This window comes from Macaca nemestrina, chromosome 16 (assembly GCF_043159975.1).
Source record: "Macaca nemestrina isolate mMacNem1 chromosome 16, mMacNem.hap1, whole genome shotgun sequence".
In the NCBI taxonomy this organism is placed as follows: Eukaryota; Metazoa; Chordata; class Mammalia; order Primates; family Cercopithecidae; genus Macaca; species Macaca nemestrina.
The window spans coordinates 443,827-459,550 of record NC_092140.1 but is presented as its reverse complement, the minus strand read 5'-3'; the positions used below and the strand labels follow the sequence as shown (position 1 = coordinate 459,550).

Sequence of the window (15,724 nt, the reverse complement as noted above, 5' to 3'; positions counted from 1 at the left end):
TTACAAAGCTTTCTGTAAATATTTTATTTTCCATATTTTAGAGTCAGAAAGAAGCGCTTGGTAATAAAAATAATAGAGAATTATTTTCTTCGAACCCGCTCTGCCCTGCGCCGGCCTCCCCGTGCCCGGGCCTGCGGCTGAGTGCGTGGCATCAGAGGCCCCACGTCCATCTCACTATTTACAGATATGTTACAGGCCAGGACGGTCACAGAGGAAAGCCCAGCTCTCAGGTGGCCCCACGTGGTGAGGAGCCCCCATGCTCCTCCGCTGTTTCCGACAGAGGCTGAGGAGCCTGCTGCGTCCCATGGGGGCCTAGGCTGCGGCGGGCTCCACGGGTGGGCAGGAGTGGGCGGTGATGTCACTGTGCTTGTATGCCGCCTCGTCCAGGTCCAGCAGCCTCCGGTTGACCTCCAGTGTCATGCAGCCACGGTAGAATGCGGTGACTGGCGCTGAAGTCACCGGCACATCTGGGCCGCGGGGAGAGAACAAACACATCTTAGCAGACCCAGCCTGGGTCCCAGGGATCGCCGCGTGGCTGGCCCTGCCTGGTCCCCCACCCCCGGCAGCACTTGTGGCCAGCCCTGGGTTTCCTCTGAAAGGTAGGATTTCCCTTTCTTCTCTAACTTCTGTCCCTGTTTGTTCGGCTGCAGACCCGGCAGACAAGTAGGAGGTATCCGCCAGCCTGGGCTCTGCAGACGCCGGCCCTCCCTTCCCCGCCGGGAGCACAGACAGTCCCATCGATTAAACGCGATCTTCTTCTTTGCCCGGTGAGTCATTCAGGCTGCAGGCCTCCTGGCTTGCTCTCATCCTCTTCAAAGCTCTGTTTATTAGAACTAAGTGGAGTCTGTGTCTGGCAGTCAAGACAGAAATCCTGCCATTTGCTGCAAGTGAAAACCTGCGGGCAGCCAAGGACTAGCGGGCTCCCACGTGCCTTCCTGTTCACCCTCCCAGCTAATGGCAAGGACATCCCTGGTCCCAGCCTCTGTGCTGTGTAGCCCATGGGACACGGCGGGGCGCCCTGCTGGACGTGGGAGGGGCTGGCTGCTAACAGCTATGGTGACAGCCGTGGGTCCCAACTGCAGCGTGGCCCGAGGTCTGCCCAGCCCTCTCCCCAGGGGCCGGTCTGATGGGTGTGGACAAACGCTCCCTGAAGATGTAGGTTCACGGGGTCTGACTCAGGCCAATGCCGGCCCCTGTACGTGTTTCTCAGCCTCAGCTGATGACCTGACCAGCACCGAGGCACCATAATGGCCACTAAAGACCCACCTGGACTTCCCCTTCCTCTTAAAACACACAACCTGGAATGCCAGCCTGTCCAGGTTCGATCTGGGGTGACCAAGCTGGGCATCCCTGGAGCCCCTCACTCGGGATGAGCAGGGCAGGGAGCACCTACCTGGCAGGCCACCGGCAAAGGTGAGCACGGGGCTCCGCAGGTGCTTCTCGAGCACGGCCAGCCTCTCCTGCAGCTGCGCGGCGCTCACCTCGCTCTGGCCCCTGGTGCCGTCCACCTCCAGGGTGGCCTCACCCTCCCTCAGCGAGATGGTGACCATGTGCTCTTGACCATCGCAGACCTTGATCTCCATCAGGGCCAAGGCCACGTGCTCCACGGCCAGGACCACCAGCTGCAGGAGACCGAGATGTGGTCAGGGCCTGCCGGCTGCCCCCATGTAAGCCGTTAGGTCCAAGCTGGTCCTCACAGCTGCCGGCCACCCCCATGCCGCAGGCCTGTCTCTGTCCAGGGTTCCCTGCAGCCCTGGGTCCGGATGCTCGCTGACTGGATGACGCCCCCACCCCACCTGGGGCTCAGCTTCTCTGCGCGTAAAGCCAGGGGCCAGCCTGGGAAGCTGTGGAGGAGCAGGTGTGGCCCCCAGGTTGAGTGTGAGAGGGTCAACCCCAGCCCCAGGCACCAGGCACACACAGGACCGAGGCTGCACTTGACCAGGAGCTGGTGTGTCCCCTGACGGGGACCCAGGGCCCAGCCCTGTGGTGGTGGACTCCCAGCCCGGTGGGCTCTCACGCTGGCACCGCAGCCCAGCTGCCCGCTCCCCAGCCCAGGGGTCAGCTGTTGCTACATAAGGGCGGCTGTTTATTCCAGATGCCAGGATTGCGTCTGGCCCTGGTGATGAGCATTTGCGTGAACCAAGCCTGTCACTGTTGCATCCAAGCAACCAGGAGGGCCCTGTGGCCCTGGGGTGGGCAGACTTGGAGAACAAGGGCCTCGCTGGTTTGACTCATGTCGTCCTCCTTAGCACAGGAGTGAGAGAATACAACCTGTTTCTGTCACCTCCTGATTGTTCTGTGGGGAAAACAGCATGACTCCCCCGGCCCAAGACAGCTGACTTATTGTGAGGACCGGGGGTGGGGGACCTCGTCCAAGGGGCAGCTGCACTCAGCTCGACCCACTGTCCCTCAGGGAAAGACCTGTGGGGGGCACCAGCCGAGGTCACAGATCTGACTTTTCCAGGGAAATTGGAAAACAGTTTGTTGCTGAAATCATCTGACTTAAACATGAAAGACTAATTCAGTTTGCTGTGAGCCACCGTCTGCCCAGCCGAACGGGAAAAGCTCCCACGCTGTGGGCCGAGTGTGGCTCGCAGGCACCGGCCCCCCCAGTCAGCCGTGTCCAAACAACCCCCACAGTTGGAAGGGTGGCCCGCGCCAGGCTTGGCTCATCGGACCTCTGGTCAGAGGCTTTTGGGGCTCCCTGGGGATCCCACCCCAGGCCCCCCTCCATCCCCTGCCAGGGAGTGCGGCCCATGTGCCTGTGGGGCGAGCCGGTCAGGACACCCCGGGTGGCGGAGGCCCTACCTGCTTCTTGAGCTTCTTTGTGGAGTGATAGTCTACCAGGGCCACAGAGAGAGGCACGGCACGGAGGTCGGGGACCCAGAGTGCGAACAGCACCCCTGTGTCTGCGGCCGGGCGGATGTGAGCCACGACTTCTATTTCCCAGGTCGATTCTGTCCCGATGTCCAGAGGGGTCCGCACTGCGATGAAAGCGGTGCGTTATAGGGTGGGATGCAGTGGAGAGGCCACAGTGAGGTCGGAGCGGGGCCCTGAGAGAGGCAGTCCCGGCTGCGGTGGGAAGCTGCGCGGACGGCCCTGATCTGGGATGTGATGGAAAACTCGAGAGTCTGGTTCAGATCTTGGCCCAGAGCTCAGAGGCACCAGGGACCCCCAGGCTGGCTGTCCCTGGCCACACCAGTACCCCACTTGCAAATCCGCTCTAGGCGACCACCAGGCCACGCAGACCTGCCTGAGGGGACACGGGCTGTGCACCATGGGATGCAGGCCTGTCCCTGCCTTGCTCTGATGTCCTCTTGTTTCAGGAGCGCCTGGCAGCTCCTTCCTCAGAGCACGTACAGGTGCATGGCTCGTGCCTCGAGTCTCACCTGCAGCTTCTGAGCAGCAGCACAGGCTCAGCATGAGTCAAGAGTGCAGACAAGAGCTGTCGGGAGCATGGCGGTCTGGGGTCTGAGCTGTCAGGAGCATGTGCGGTCTGGTTCTGAGCTGTCAGGAGCACAGCGGTCTGGGGTCAGAGCTGTCAGGAGCATGTGCGGTCTGGTTCTGAGCTGTCAGGAGCACAGCGGTTTGGGGTCTGAGCTGTCAGGATTACAGGCGGTCTGGGGTCTGAGCTGTCAGGAGCAGGCGCGGTCTGGGGTCTGAGCTGTCAGGAGCACAAGCGTTCTGGGGTCTGAGCTGTCAGGAGCACGAGCGTTCTGGGGTCTGAGCTGTCAGGAGCATGTGCGGTCTGGTTCTGAGCTGTCAGGAGCATGTGCGGTCTGGTTCTGAGCTGTCAGGAGCACAGCGGTCTGGGGTCTGAGCTGTCAGCAGCACGCGCGGTCTGGGGTCTGAGCTGTCAGGAGCAGGTGCGGTCTGGGGTCTCAGCTGTCAGGATCACAGGCAGTCTGGGGTCTGAGCTGTCAGGAACACTCGCAGTCTGGGGTCTGAGCTGTCAGGAGCGTGCGTGGTCTGGGGTCTGCGCTGTCAGGAGCGCGCGCGGTCTGGGGTCTGAGCTGTCAGGAGCACGAGCGTTCTGGGGTCTGAGCTGTCAGGAGCACGCGGGGTCTGGGGTCTGAGCTGTCAGGAGCAGGCGCGGTCTGGGGTCTGAGCTGTCAGGAGCACGCCCGGTCTGGGTCTGAGCTGTCAGGAGCACGCCCGGTCTGGGTCTGAGCTGTCAGGAGCAGGCGGGGTCTGGGGTCTGAGCTGTCAGGAGCAGGCGCGGTCTGGGGTCTGAGCTGTCAGCAGCAAGGGCGGTCTGGGGTCTGAGCTGTCAGGAGCACCAGCGTTCTGGGGTCTGAGCTGTCAGGAGCATGTGCGGTCTGGTTCTGAGCTGTCAGGAGCACAGCGGTCTGGGGTCTGAGCTGTCAGGAGCAGGCGCAGGCTGGGGTCTGAGATGTCAGGAGCAGGCGCGGTCTGGGGTCTGAGCTGTCAGGATCACAGGCGGTCTGGGGTCTGAGCTGTCAGGAACACTCGCGGTCTGGGGTCTGAGCTGTCAGGAGCACCAGCGTTCTGGGGTCTGAGCTGTCAGGAGCATGTGCGGTCTGGTTCTGAGCTGTCAGGAGCACAGCGGTCTGGGGTCTGAGCTGTCAGGAGCACAGCGGTCTGGGGTCTGAGCTGTCAGGAACACTCGCGGTCTGGGGTCTGAGCTGTCAGGAGCGCGTGTGGTCTGGGGTCTGAGCTGTCAGAAACACTCGCGGTCTGGGGTCTGTGCTGTCAGGAGCAGGCGCGGTCGGGGGTCTGAGCTGTCAGGAGCACAGCGGTCTGGGGTCTGAGCTGTCAGCAGCACGCGCGGTCTGGGGTCTGAGCTGTCAGGAGCAGGCGCGGTCTGGGGTCTGAGCTGTCAGGATCACAGGCGGTCTGGGGTCTGAGCTGTCAGGAACACTCGCGGTCTGGGGTCTGAGCTGTCAGGAGCGCGCGTGGTCTGGGGTCTGAGATGTCAGGAGCAGGCGCGGTCTGGGGTCTGAGTTGTCAGGATCACAGGCGGTCTGGGGTCTGAGCTGTCAGGAGCGCGCGCGGTCTGGGGTCTGAGCTGTCAGGAGCATGTGCGGTCTGGGGTCTGAGCTGTCAGGAGCAGGCGCGGTCTGGGGTCTGAGCTGTCAGGAGCAGGCGCGGTCTGGGGTCTGAGCTGTCAGGAGCAGGCGCGGTCTGGGGTCTGAGCTGTCAGGAGCAGGCGCGGTCTGGGGTCTGAGCTGTCAGGAGCAGGCGCGGTCTGGGGTCTGAGCTGTCAGGAGCACGCCCGGTCTGGGTCTGAGCTGTCAGGAGCAGGCGCGGTCTGGGGTCTGAGCTGTCAGGAGCACCGGCGTTCTGAGGTCTGAGCTGTCAGGAGCATGTGCGGTCTGGTTCTGAGCTGTCAGGAGCACAGCGGTCTGGGGTCTGAGCTGTCAGGAGCACGCGCGGTCTGGGTTCTGAGCTGTCAGGAGCAGGCGCGGTCTGGGGTCTGAGCTGTCAGGAGCAGGTGCGGTCTGGGGTCTCAGCTGTCAGGATCACAGGCAGTCTGGGGTCTGAGCTGTCAGGAACACTCGCAGTCTGGGGTCTGAGCTGTCAGGAGCGTGCGCGGTCTGGGGTCTGCGCTGTCAGGAGCGCGCGCGGTCTGGGGTCTGAGCTGTCAGGAGCACGAGCGTTCTGGGGTCTGAGCTGTCAGGAGCACGCGGGGTCTGGGGTCTGAGCTGTCAGGAGCAGGCGCGGTCTGGGGTCTGAGCTGTCAGGAGCACGCCCGGTCTGGGTCTGAGCTGTCAGGAGCAGGCGGGGTCTGGGGTCTGAGCTGTCAGCAGCAAGGGCGGTCTGGGGTCTGAGCTGTCAGGAGCAGGCGCGGTCTGGGGTCTGAGCTGTCAGCAGCAAGGGCGGTCTGGGGTCTGAGCTGTCAGGATCACAGGCGGTCTGGGGTCTGAGCTGTCAGGAACACTCGCGGTCTGGGGTCTGAGCTGTCAGGAGCGCGCGTGGTCTGGGGTCTGAGCTGTCAGAAACACTCGCGGTCTGGGGTCTGCGCTGTCAGGAGCGCGCGCGGTCTGGGGTCTGAGCTGTCAGGAGCGCGCCCGGTCTGGGTCTGAGCTGTCAGGAGCAGGCGGGGTCTGGGGTCTGAGCTGTCAGGAGCACCAGCGTTCTGGGGTCTGAGCTGTCAGGAGCATGTGCGGTCTGGTTCTGAGCTGTCAGGAGCACAGCGGTCTGGGGTCTGAGCTGTCAGGAGCAGGCGCAGGCTGGGGTCTGAGATGTCAGGATCACAGGCGGTCTGGGGTCTGAGCTGTCAGGAACACTCGCGGTCTGGGGTCTGCGCTGTCAGGAGCGCGCGCGGTCTGGGGTCTGAGCTGTCAGGAGCAGGCGCGGTCTGGGGTCTGAGCTGTCAGGAGCACCAGCGTTCTGGGGTCTGGACTGTCAGGAGCATGTGCGGTCTGGTTCTGAGCTGTCAGGAGCACAGCGGTCTGGGGTCTGAGCTGTCAGGAGCAGGCGCAGGCTGGGGTCTGAGATGTCAGGATCACAGGCGGTCTGGGGTCTGAGCTGTCAGGAGCGCGTGTGGTCTGGGGTCTGAGCTGTCAGAAACACTCGCGGTCTGGGGTCTGCGCTGTCAGGAGCGCGCGCGGTCTGGGGTCTGAGCTGTCAGGAGCAGGCGCGGTCTGGGGTCTGAGCTGTCAGGATCACAGGCGGTCTGGGGTCTGAGCTGTCAGGAGCATGTGCGGTCTGGGGTCTGAGCTGTCAGGAGCAGGCGCGGTCTGGGGTCTGAGCTGTCAGGAGCACAGCGGTCTGGGGTCTGAGCTGTCAGCAGCACGCGCGGTCTGGGGTCTGAGCTGTCAGGAGCAGGCGCGGTCTGGGGTCTGAGCTGTCAGGATCACAGGCGGTCTGGGGTCTGAGCTGTCAGGAACACTCGCGGTCTGGGGTCTGAGCTGTCAGGAGCGCGCGCGGTCTGGGGTCTGAGATGTCAGGAGCAGGCGCGGTCTGGGGTCTGAGCTGTCAGGAGCATGTGCGGTCTGGGGTCTGAGCTGTCAGGAGCATGTGCGGTCTGGGGTCTGAGCTGTCAGGGGCAGGCGCGGTCTGGGGTCTGAGCTGTCAGGAGCAGGCGCGGTCTGGGGTCTGAGCTGTCAGGAGCAGGCGCGGTCTGGGGTCTGAGCTGTCAGCAGCAAGGGCGGTCTGGGGTCTGAGCTGTCAGGAGCACGCCCGGTCTGGGTCTGAGCTGTCAGGAGCAGGCGCGGTCTGGGGTCTGAGCTGTCAGGAGCACCGGCGTTCTGGGGTCTGAGCTGTCAGGAGCATGTGCGGTCTGGTTCTGAGCTGTCAGGAGCACAGCGGTCTGGGGTCTGAGCTGTCAGGAGCGCGCGCGGTCTGGGGTCTGAGATGTCAGGAGCAGGCGCGGTCTGGGGTCTGAGCTGTCAGGGGCAGGCGCGGTCTGGGGTCTGAGCTGTCAGGAGCAGGCGCGGTCTGGGGTCTGAGCTGTCAGGAGCAGGCGCGGTCTGGGGTCTGAGCTGTCAGCAGCCGGCGCGGTCTGGGGTCTGAGCTGTCAGCAGCGGGCGCGGTCTGGGGTCTGAGCTGTCAGGAGCAGGCGCGGTCTGGGGTCTGAGCTGTCAGCAGCAAGGGCGGTCTGGGGTCTGAGCTGTCAGGAGCGCGCGCGGTCTGGGGTCTGAGCTGTCAGGAGCGCGCGCGGTCTGGGGTCTGAGCTGTCAGGAGCGCGCGCGGTCTGGGGTCTGAGCTGTCGGGAGCAGGCGCGGTCTGGGGTCTGAGCTGTCAGCAGCAAGGGCGGTCTGGGGTCTGAGCTGTCAGGAGCGCGCGCGGTCTGGGGTCTGAGCTCTCAGCAGCACGGGCGGTCTTGAGTCTGCGCTGTCAGGAGCACGCACGGTCTCGGGTCTGCGCTGTCAGTCTTTGCTCCTGCCTCAGTGGGGTTTTCCACTCACGCGCTGCGTGTGCGCATGAACCCACGTGTGTCATATGTAATGCATCTGAATGAAATCACGTGGCATCCGTAGCTCATACAAAAGTGCCCCAAAACGTATGTTACTAGAAAGGGCTGAATTCCTGTTCTCCCAGGGAGAATACCACCACATGTCCTCTCCACGCTGAGCCCTCCGCGGACTTAGAAGCCAGAAGATAAAACCTCCACCCTGTTTTCAGTGTTTCTATCTCACCCAGAATTCCAAAGTCCTAACAAAGAAGCTGTTTTAGGAAAAAGGACCCCAAATCAATGTGTGTATGGATTTGTGATCGGGGGCCTCACACTGCGGGCCGAGTGGGGTCATAGTGAATTGTGCTGGCTTCCCTGTCTCTTTCCCACGGGGCTGTGTGCACCTCAAACCCACATCGCCTGTCCCTAGCTGGTACCCGCCATGTCAGTTCTCAACAACCATTTATGGCATTGAAACACAAAATCAGAAAAAGTAACAAAAATACAGCAACAGAAACAAAAAGTAACAAAAATTCTCCTGTTGGCTGGTCTTCCCATCACCTGTGAAAGGAAAGATGATGGTGTCCTTTAAAATGGAAGCTCCTGGCTGGGTGTGGTGGCTCACGCCTGTAATCCAAGCACTTTGGGAGGCTGAGGTCGGTGGATCACCTAAGGTCGGGAGTTCGAGACCAGCCTGACCAACCATGGAGAAATCCCATCTCTACCAAAAATGCAAAATTAGCTGGGTGTGGTGGCACATCCCTGTAATCCCAGCTACTCGGGAGGCTGAGGCAGGAGAATCGCTTGAACCCAGGAGGCAGAGGTTGTGGTGCGAATCTGGGAGGTGCAGCCAAGATGGTGCCATTGCACTCCAGCCTGGGCAACAAGAGCGAAACTCCATCTCAAAAAAAAAAAGGAAGCTCCCTTCAGGAACCGGGCACATGCTGGCCATCATGGGCTTCACGAGAGCACTGGCCTCTGCTCTCCCCGGGAAGGTTTCCCGGCTCCACGTGGCCCCTCACGTGGAGGCTGCACAGACCTGGAGATCTGTGAGCCTGAGCCCAGGCTGAGTCACTGCAGAGTGAGCCAGGCCAGTGCTACCGTTCCCAGCAAGTCTCTTCTGTCTTTAAGAGACGTTACTGGTGTAGTTTGAGATTCGCTGGGAACGCATGGAGCTCTAACTGCTTCAGTCTGGATAGACCAAAACGGGCCAGCAGACGCGGCCGGCAGTCACTGGAAACGGCCCCTGTGATGCCTGAGTAAGGTTACCCCTGAGAAATGTGTATGATATTAAGTGGAAAAAGGATTTAAGCATTTCATATGACATGATTTCCTGTCAAACATTATAATGATGCTCTAGATTTGTAAGTGAAAAATCGAGACTGAGGGAGAATGCGTGCACGGTGGCAGACGGGCTTTTCTCACAGATGCCTTTCCTGACATGGTCACGCTTTTGACACCCAGGGAGAGAGCGGACACTGGATCTGGCTCAGGAGACGGGGCAGGACCCTCCCCTTTGCTCCGCGTGGACCCCCTTGAACCTGGGGTTCCTGCTGGGTGCTTGAGGGCTGGCAGCCCTGAGATCTGATGGAGGGGGCGCTGTCTGCCCTCTGTGCATGTGGGGGCTTCGCCATAAACGGCTCGGTGTTCAGGAACAAGGTGGGGCTGCGATGCCCCAGTGGGACCCATGTGGGGTGGGAATGTGAGGCAGGGCGGGCTGAGCAGTAACTCTGTCCGCACAGCAGCTCCAGGGCCTTCACCATGGAGGGCGGCAGCACCTTCCCCAGGGCACCGCAGGACTGGGCCAGCAGCTCACACCTACCCTGTCCTCCTTTTTCAGGCCTGAGTTCACTGTCCCCCAGGCAGCTTCATTGCTGTTTTTAGACACCTCCTGTTGTAGATGTCTCACCGGGTTATCGGTGACCGCAGTGTTCACCACATTACTGAGAGCTTCCATGTGCCTCTGGACAAGTCCTAAGGCCGGTGCTGTCTCAGGACTTTCTGCAAAGGACCCTCTAGGGCCTCCCAGCCTCCCCGGCCTCCGAGCACCGGCCTGGCAAGCATCTTCTCGGCACATCTCTGTCATTTCTTCTTCACTGGCTGACTCCGAACTGAGTGACCTGCACAGCCATCCTGAGAGGTGGGCCTCTGCGCACACCTCTGCCCACCCCGCCCTGCCCTGGAACCGGAGGAGCCTCAGCTTGTCCTGACACTGCCATCTGAGGCCATCTGCTTGCTCTCAGCGTACGCCTGAAGGTGCAGCCACAGCCGCCCCAACGGGAAGAGCCAAGACTTACTGTAGTCCAGGCTGTAGAAGGCGAAGCCACTCCCCGGGTAAAAGGAGCCTCTCTCTGTCACCGAGAAGCACTGCATTTTCGTGTTCGCTTTCACCGTTTCTTGGATGGTGGTGTCTTCTCCGTTCAGCCAGTTCCAGCTCCTCATACAGCCATCCAGACGAGGGTTTATCTGGAAAGGCAGAGAAATCTCCGTGGCTTCCTGGGAGCGAGAGGCCCATGCCGGACACCCCAGGCAGTGGGTGGTGCCTTCGCAGCCGCAAGTGCAGACCTACTGCAAAAATGGGCCAATCCCACTGGTGGTGGTGATTTTCACAGACGGTTTCCTCACTTTACAAAATGACCCACTGCAGAATACCTGTTTGCACTGGTGTATGCTCAGGAAATACAGGTTAATTTTAAAGCTAGGAAAGGACTGAAAAGGCCACATGGGTCCAAGGTCAAACAATAAGGATTGTTTAACCATCCAGCACTCACGTGAATTATTCAATATTCAATATGGCTGTGGGCAAATCAGGGCAACCCCCTTATGTGTGAAACAGGGAGGGGCGAGCCAGGCAAAGTCCCAGCACCAGGCAGTCCGTGGGCCTGGGAAGCAGGTGCCCCTCACAACACCGAAAGTCCCAGCACCAGGCAGTCTGTGGGCCTGGGAAGCAGGTGCCCCTCATAACACTGAAGGGCTGGCTTCAGCACAGGCACTGCCGACACTCAGCACCCACAGACGCGAAGACATGTGTGCCCTTCCCCTGTCTGGTGTGGAAGTGAAAACACCCAGGATGAAGGCTTAGATGTCAGTGCGTGGGGGCTGGAGATAGGTCGGGGGCACAGGCGTGTGCTGTGCTGAAGAGGAGAGAAGGTGGGACCTGGAGAAAGGGCCCACACTGGCCGCCCCACCATGGCTGTTCTTCCCTTATGAGACTCATGGCAGAGTTACAAAACCCAAAATGTTCTTGGAAATTGTCCAAAAAAGTTTGTTGTTCTGTTAGGGAATAATTTCATTGTGTCTTGTCTCCATTGAAAAATAGACAACATTATTATCAATTCAGATGAAAACTTAGACGGGTCTCATAAAAAGAGATGGTAAAATTAATGACACAGCTGTACCATGACTTTGTCAAATTCTAGGAAACCTTTCCTTCCTCTAGGTCCTCCCCACACCTGGTTAATCGTAAACACAGGGCAGGGCGTGACTGAGCCTTCCTGACACCGTTCTCGGGATCCCAGCACACGGCGCGTCTACGCAGGTACAGTGGTAAACACAGGGCAGGGCGTGACTGAGCCTTCCTGACACCGTTCCCGGGATCCCAGCACACGGCGTGTCCACACAGGCACAGGTACGGTACTCACAGGCTGCACGAGGTCCTTCTCATGGAAGGGAATGCCTCCTACGGTGAGGTTCAGATGATACAGTCCTCGCTCCGGTTGGAACAAGTCCCCGGCCACCGCGATTTTCATGACAGCGTCCCTGTTGACCTTGATGACCAGATTCCGCGCCAGCTCCTCAACAGAGATCTGAAGAGAGGCAGCGCCATGAGAAGAGGTGGGAGTGCACGTTCTGAAGGGCTCCCAACTGCAGAAAAACCACACTCATCCTCTCCTGAGCCAAGAGGGACCTGACCTCGGGGAGACCACCTGATCCTCACCTGGGCCAACAGGGGGACCACCTCATCCTCATCTGAGCCAAGAGGATCTCAATCTCAAGGAGACCACCTGATCCTCACCTGGGCCGACAAGGACCTGACCTCGGGGAGACCACCTGATCCTCACCTGGGCCAAGAGGGACCCGACCTCAGAAAGTCCGTGCTCATCACCTGGGCCAGGAGGGCCCTCGATGCATCAGTGTGGTCACCAGAAACTTTCCTCACAGGAAACCTGTAAGTCTAACACTAGATACACTATATTCCTAAGCTTCAGAAAAACATCCTTGTTCCTGTGTGAAAACACCTTTCAGGTATTTGGGTTTGAACTGAGTCACAAAAACACGGTACCAGTTCGGGTCAGCTGGGTTTGGGGAGCAGCTAGAGAGGGTCCTCACGAGGTACCCCTGCCGGGGAAGGGCCCGTCTTGCTGGGCCGCGGCGGCCACTGTGAGTCACTGGGCAGGTCTATGCAATACCGCTCCCCACGGCGACCTCGCCTCTGGCCACCTGCCCTGGCCCCTCACCCCGTGGCTTCATCCCTGAAACTGCTTCCCCTCCATTTGCTTTCTGTAGCTTTGCTGAGAACAGCCTTCTGCTCTTGGAGATGCTGTTCCTTTAAGAGGCTGGGAAAATGGAGCGAGGCCTTACTCTGCAGAATGGAAATAGGAGCAAAGTCTACAATGTTTCATCTGCGGGGCCAAGGTGAATTTTCCACTGCATCTTCACTTCTGAAGGACATGACGTGCTTTCTTCCCAGCTTTTACTTCTGAAAGCCCCGTGTGGTGAGGGAGGCCCAGCGCTGTGGGCGGGAGCCTGGTTGGTTACAGACCCTCTCACTCCATGGATGGGGATGTGGGGTGGGCGCGTTTTACCACTGCCCACAGTTGCCCAAGTGCAGGTCTGACCAGGACCCCTCAGGTGGCCCATGGCGCTGGAGTCCAGGTGGTCAGGACGTTTCTGGCAAGAGGCAGCCCCGGTGAGGTCACCTGGACCCTTGGCATGCACGACTGCACTGACCAGCAGGCCCTGGGAGCCAGAGTTCAGGGACGGCAGCGTCTACACCGTCCTACAGGGAAAGGTGGGTGGGTGGCTCCTGGCCTGTCCACGGCCAGGGAGACACGTATGGCAGGAGCGGTACCTGTGGTGCAGGTTCAGTGGTGGCTTCCTCCCCTGGTGGGGCACCCTGCGTGCAGCATCAAGCAGCCCAGGCCTCTGTTCCCCGCCCCGCTCAGGATAAACCGTACGGCCTCCAGACACAGCCCTGGCCTCTCTTCCCTGCCCCGCTCAGGATTAACAGTACGGCCTCCAGACACAGCCCTGGCCTCTCTTCCCTGCCCCGCTCAGGATTAACAGTACGGCCTCCAGACACAGCCCTGGCCTCTCTTCCCTGCCCCGCTCAGGATTAACAGTACGGCCTCCAGACACAGCCCTGGCCTCTCTTCCCCGCCCTGCTCAGGATTAACAGTACGGCCTCCAGACACAGCCCTGGCCTCTGTTCCCCGCCCCGCTCAGCATACACAGTATGGCCTCCAGACACAGCCCAGGGTCCCCGGGGCTGAGAACCACGGGTTCTCACCTGAGCCAAGAGCGACCTGAACTCCGGGAGGGGGCCTCACTTGAGGCCCCTTTCTGAGGGAGCCAGGCTGATACGTGATGAAATAGCAGAGAGGCTTAGAGCACTGCAGTGAGCCCCCACAGCATGAACTGAACAGGGCAGGGGTCCCTGTGCCCCCGAGCATGAACTAAACAGGGCAGGGGTCCTTGTCCCCCCGAGCATGAACTGAATGGGGCAGGGGTCCCTGTCCCCCAGAGCATGAACTGAATGGGGCAGGGGTCCTTGTCCCCCAGAGCATGAACTCAACGGGGCAGGGGTCCCTGTCCCCCAGAGCATGAACTCAACAGGGCAGGGGTCCCTGTCCCCCAGAGCATGAACTGAATGGGGCAGGGGTCCTTGTCCCCCAGAGCATGAACTCAACAGGGCAGGGGTCTTTGTCCCCCAGAGCATGAACTGAACGGGGCAGGGGTCCCTGTCCCCCAGAGCATGAACTGAATGGGGCAGGGGTCCTTGTCCCCCAGAGCATGAACTCAACAGGGCAGGGGTCCCTGTCCCCCAGAGCATGAACTCAACAGGGCAGGGGTCCCTGTCCCCCAGAGCATGAACTGAACGGGGCAGGGGTCCCTGTCCCCCAGAGCATGAACTGAACGGGGCAGGGGTCCCTGTCCCCCAGAGCATGAACTGAACAGGGCAGGGGTCCCTGTGCCCCAGAGCATGAACTGAATGGGGCAGGGGTCCTTGTCCCCCAGAGCATGAACTCAACAGGGCAGGGGTCCCTATCCTGCCCGCATGCAGCAGGTATAGGCCCCAGAGCTCATCTCCACGGTTGCACAAGCAAGTAACAGCCGGGTCAGGCTCAGGGACAACCCCGTGCGGCCCGGAAGGGGCGGCTGCTGCACACTCACCGTCTGCCACATGCCGTGGTTGATGACTGGGCCGCTGCTGGTGACGCGACCGACGCCATTGTAGCGCAGCTGCAGCTCCAGCCGGCCGGCTCGCAGGGCCAGCACGATCCAGGTGCTGTCCTGGTGGCCTCCAGCGAAGAGGAGGATGCCCTCGGGGTCAAAGGTCCGGAAGTCAAACTCAGCTACGAGCCTGGGCACCCACAGGAGAAATGAGTCAGCGCCGGGTGTACGGCCAAGCCCGGGCCCGGGCCCCGTGCAGCCAGCACCTTGGCCGTGCTAAGCTGTGCTGCCTTCTGTGGACACCTCCTCACCTGGTGGGCTGCAGCCTCTTGAAGCGCAGTCGGATCACGGGGGTCCCACTGAACATCCGGCCCAGGTACAAGGACTTCACGCTCTTGGCCATGCTGAAGGGCACGCACGGCAAGATGTCCTGCCACAGATAGGGACCACGCCGGTCGGGGACGCAACCTCCACTCCAGCTCCCCTGAGCCCCGGGCCCCCGCCGTGCAGCAGGTCCACTGTCCCTCCCATGCCTCGGGAGTGTGGCCGCCCCACCTCCAGCTGCCGAGGTCCCAGAGGCTGTCACATCGGCCCCACCACCGGGGCTCCCAGGTGAAGGACGGGCTCGCACCAGCTGCTTCCCACAGGGCTTCTCGGGGGTCCCGTCACCTCCTTCCCTGCCCATTTCCCTTGACTCTTTATTTTTAAATTATGAAATATGTTAAGCATACAAAAAGTACAGAGAATCATAAAAAAGTATACACTATTATGAAATAAATATGGACGCCTTGAAGATGGCTGTCCCGGAAAGTTCCCTGCTCTGGGCTGTGGTTCCTCCATGCTGCCCTATGGGGGACAGAACCAAGGCCGGTGCGAGCTGGTGTCCCTGGAAAACAGAGGGGCTGGGGCTGGGGCTGGGGCTGGGGCTGAGCCAGCCTGCTCCGCCCACCGTGGGCAGCCAGGGTGAGCTGGACGCCTGGCAGGGGCCCGACGCCCTCTGCATGAGTACACGAGACAGTGAGGCAGAGAACCTCAAGGTGAGGGCTGGCTGGGAGCCCCGAACGTCACAGCCCAGACCCAAGAGCCCCACAGCCGCGTCCCAGGTTTGTGACTCTGAGAAGCTGTCCTAGTGGCTGTTTCACCTGTGGAATCCCGTGGTTTTGCTTTTTAAATAAATGCTCACTTTCGCCAACTCCCCAGGCACAGGCCCAGGGTGAACAGGAAACACGAGAGCCGCCCTGCCGGGAAGCGTCCCCATGTGGGTACCACATCCCCCCGGTGTGACAGGTCGGTCAGGCTGGCTCCCTGGCACGCGGCAGTGGGGACCGTGCCCCGTGGGTGTCACACTGGGGTCCACACCAGGCTGGTCCACTGTGAGTTGGGAGTTGCCATAGAGACTTTATAAATATAGAGACTTTATAAATATAGAGACTTTATAAATATAACAACCAAACGTCCTCCAGGGAGCAG

General features: G+C 60.8%; 1 protein-coding gene and 1 long non-coding RNA gene across 2 annotated transcripts in view; one reads left to right on the top strand and one right to left on the bottom strand.

The window, feature by feature from the left end:
• Positions 1–15,724, bottom strand: part of LOC105485241 (growth arrest specific 6) — a 48,695-nt gene continuing 32,971 nt past the window's right edge. Inside the window, exons 9-15 of the mRNA XM_011747477.2 lie at positions 14,566–14,684; positions 14,255–14,444; positions 11,503–11,667; positions 10,159–10,327; positions 2,809–2,984; positions 1,394–1,622; positions 1–467 (exon numbers count right to left, since the gene is read on the bottom strand). Of these exons, the coding sequence (XP_011745779.2) occupies positions 313–467; positions 1,394–1,622; positions 2,809–2,984; positions 10,159–10,327; positions 11,503–11,667; positions 14,255–14,444; positions 14,566–14,684 (1,203 nt within the window). The 3' untranslated portion in view covers positions 1–312. The remainder of the gene's footprint in view (positions 468–1,393; positions 1,623–2,808; positions 2,985–10,158; positions 10,328–11,502; positions 11,668–14,254; positions 14,445–14,565; positions 14,685–15,724) is intronic.
• LOC139359039 (uncharacterized) lies at positions 11,667–15,067 on the top strand. The gene is made up of 2 exons (XR_011614557.1): positions 11,667–12,029; positions 12,368–15,067. It is a non-coding gene; the product is annotated as an uncharacterized lncRNA (long non-coding RNA).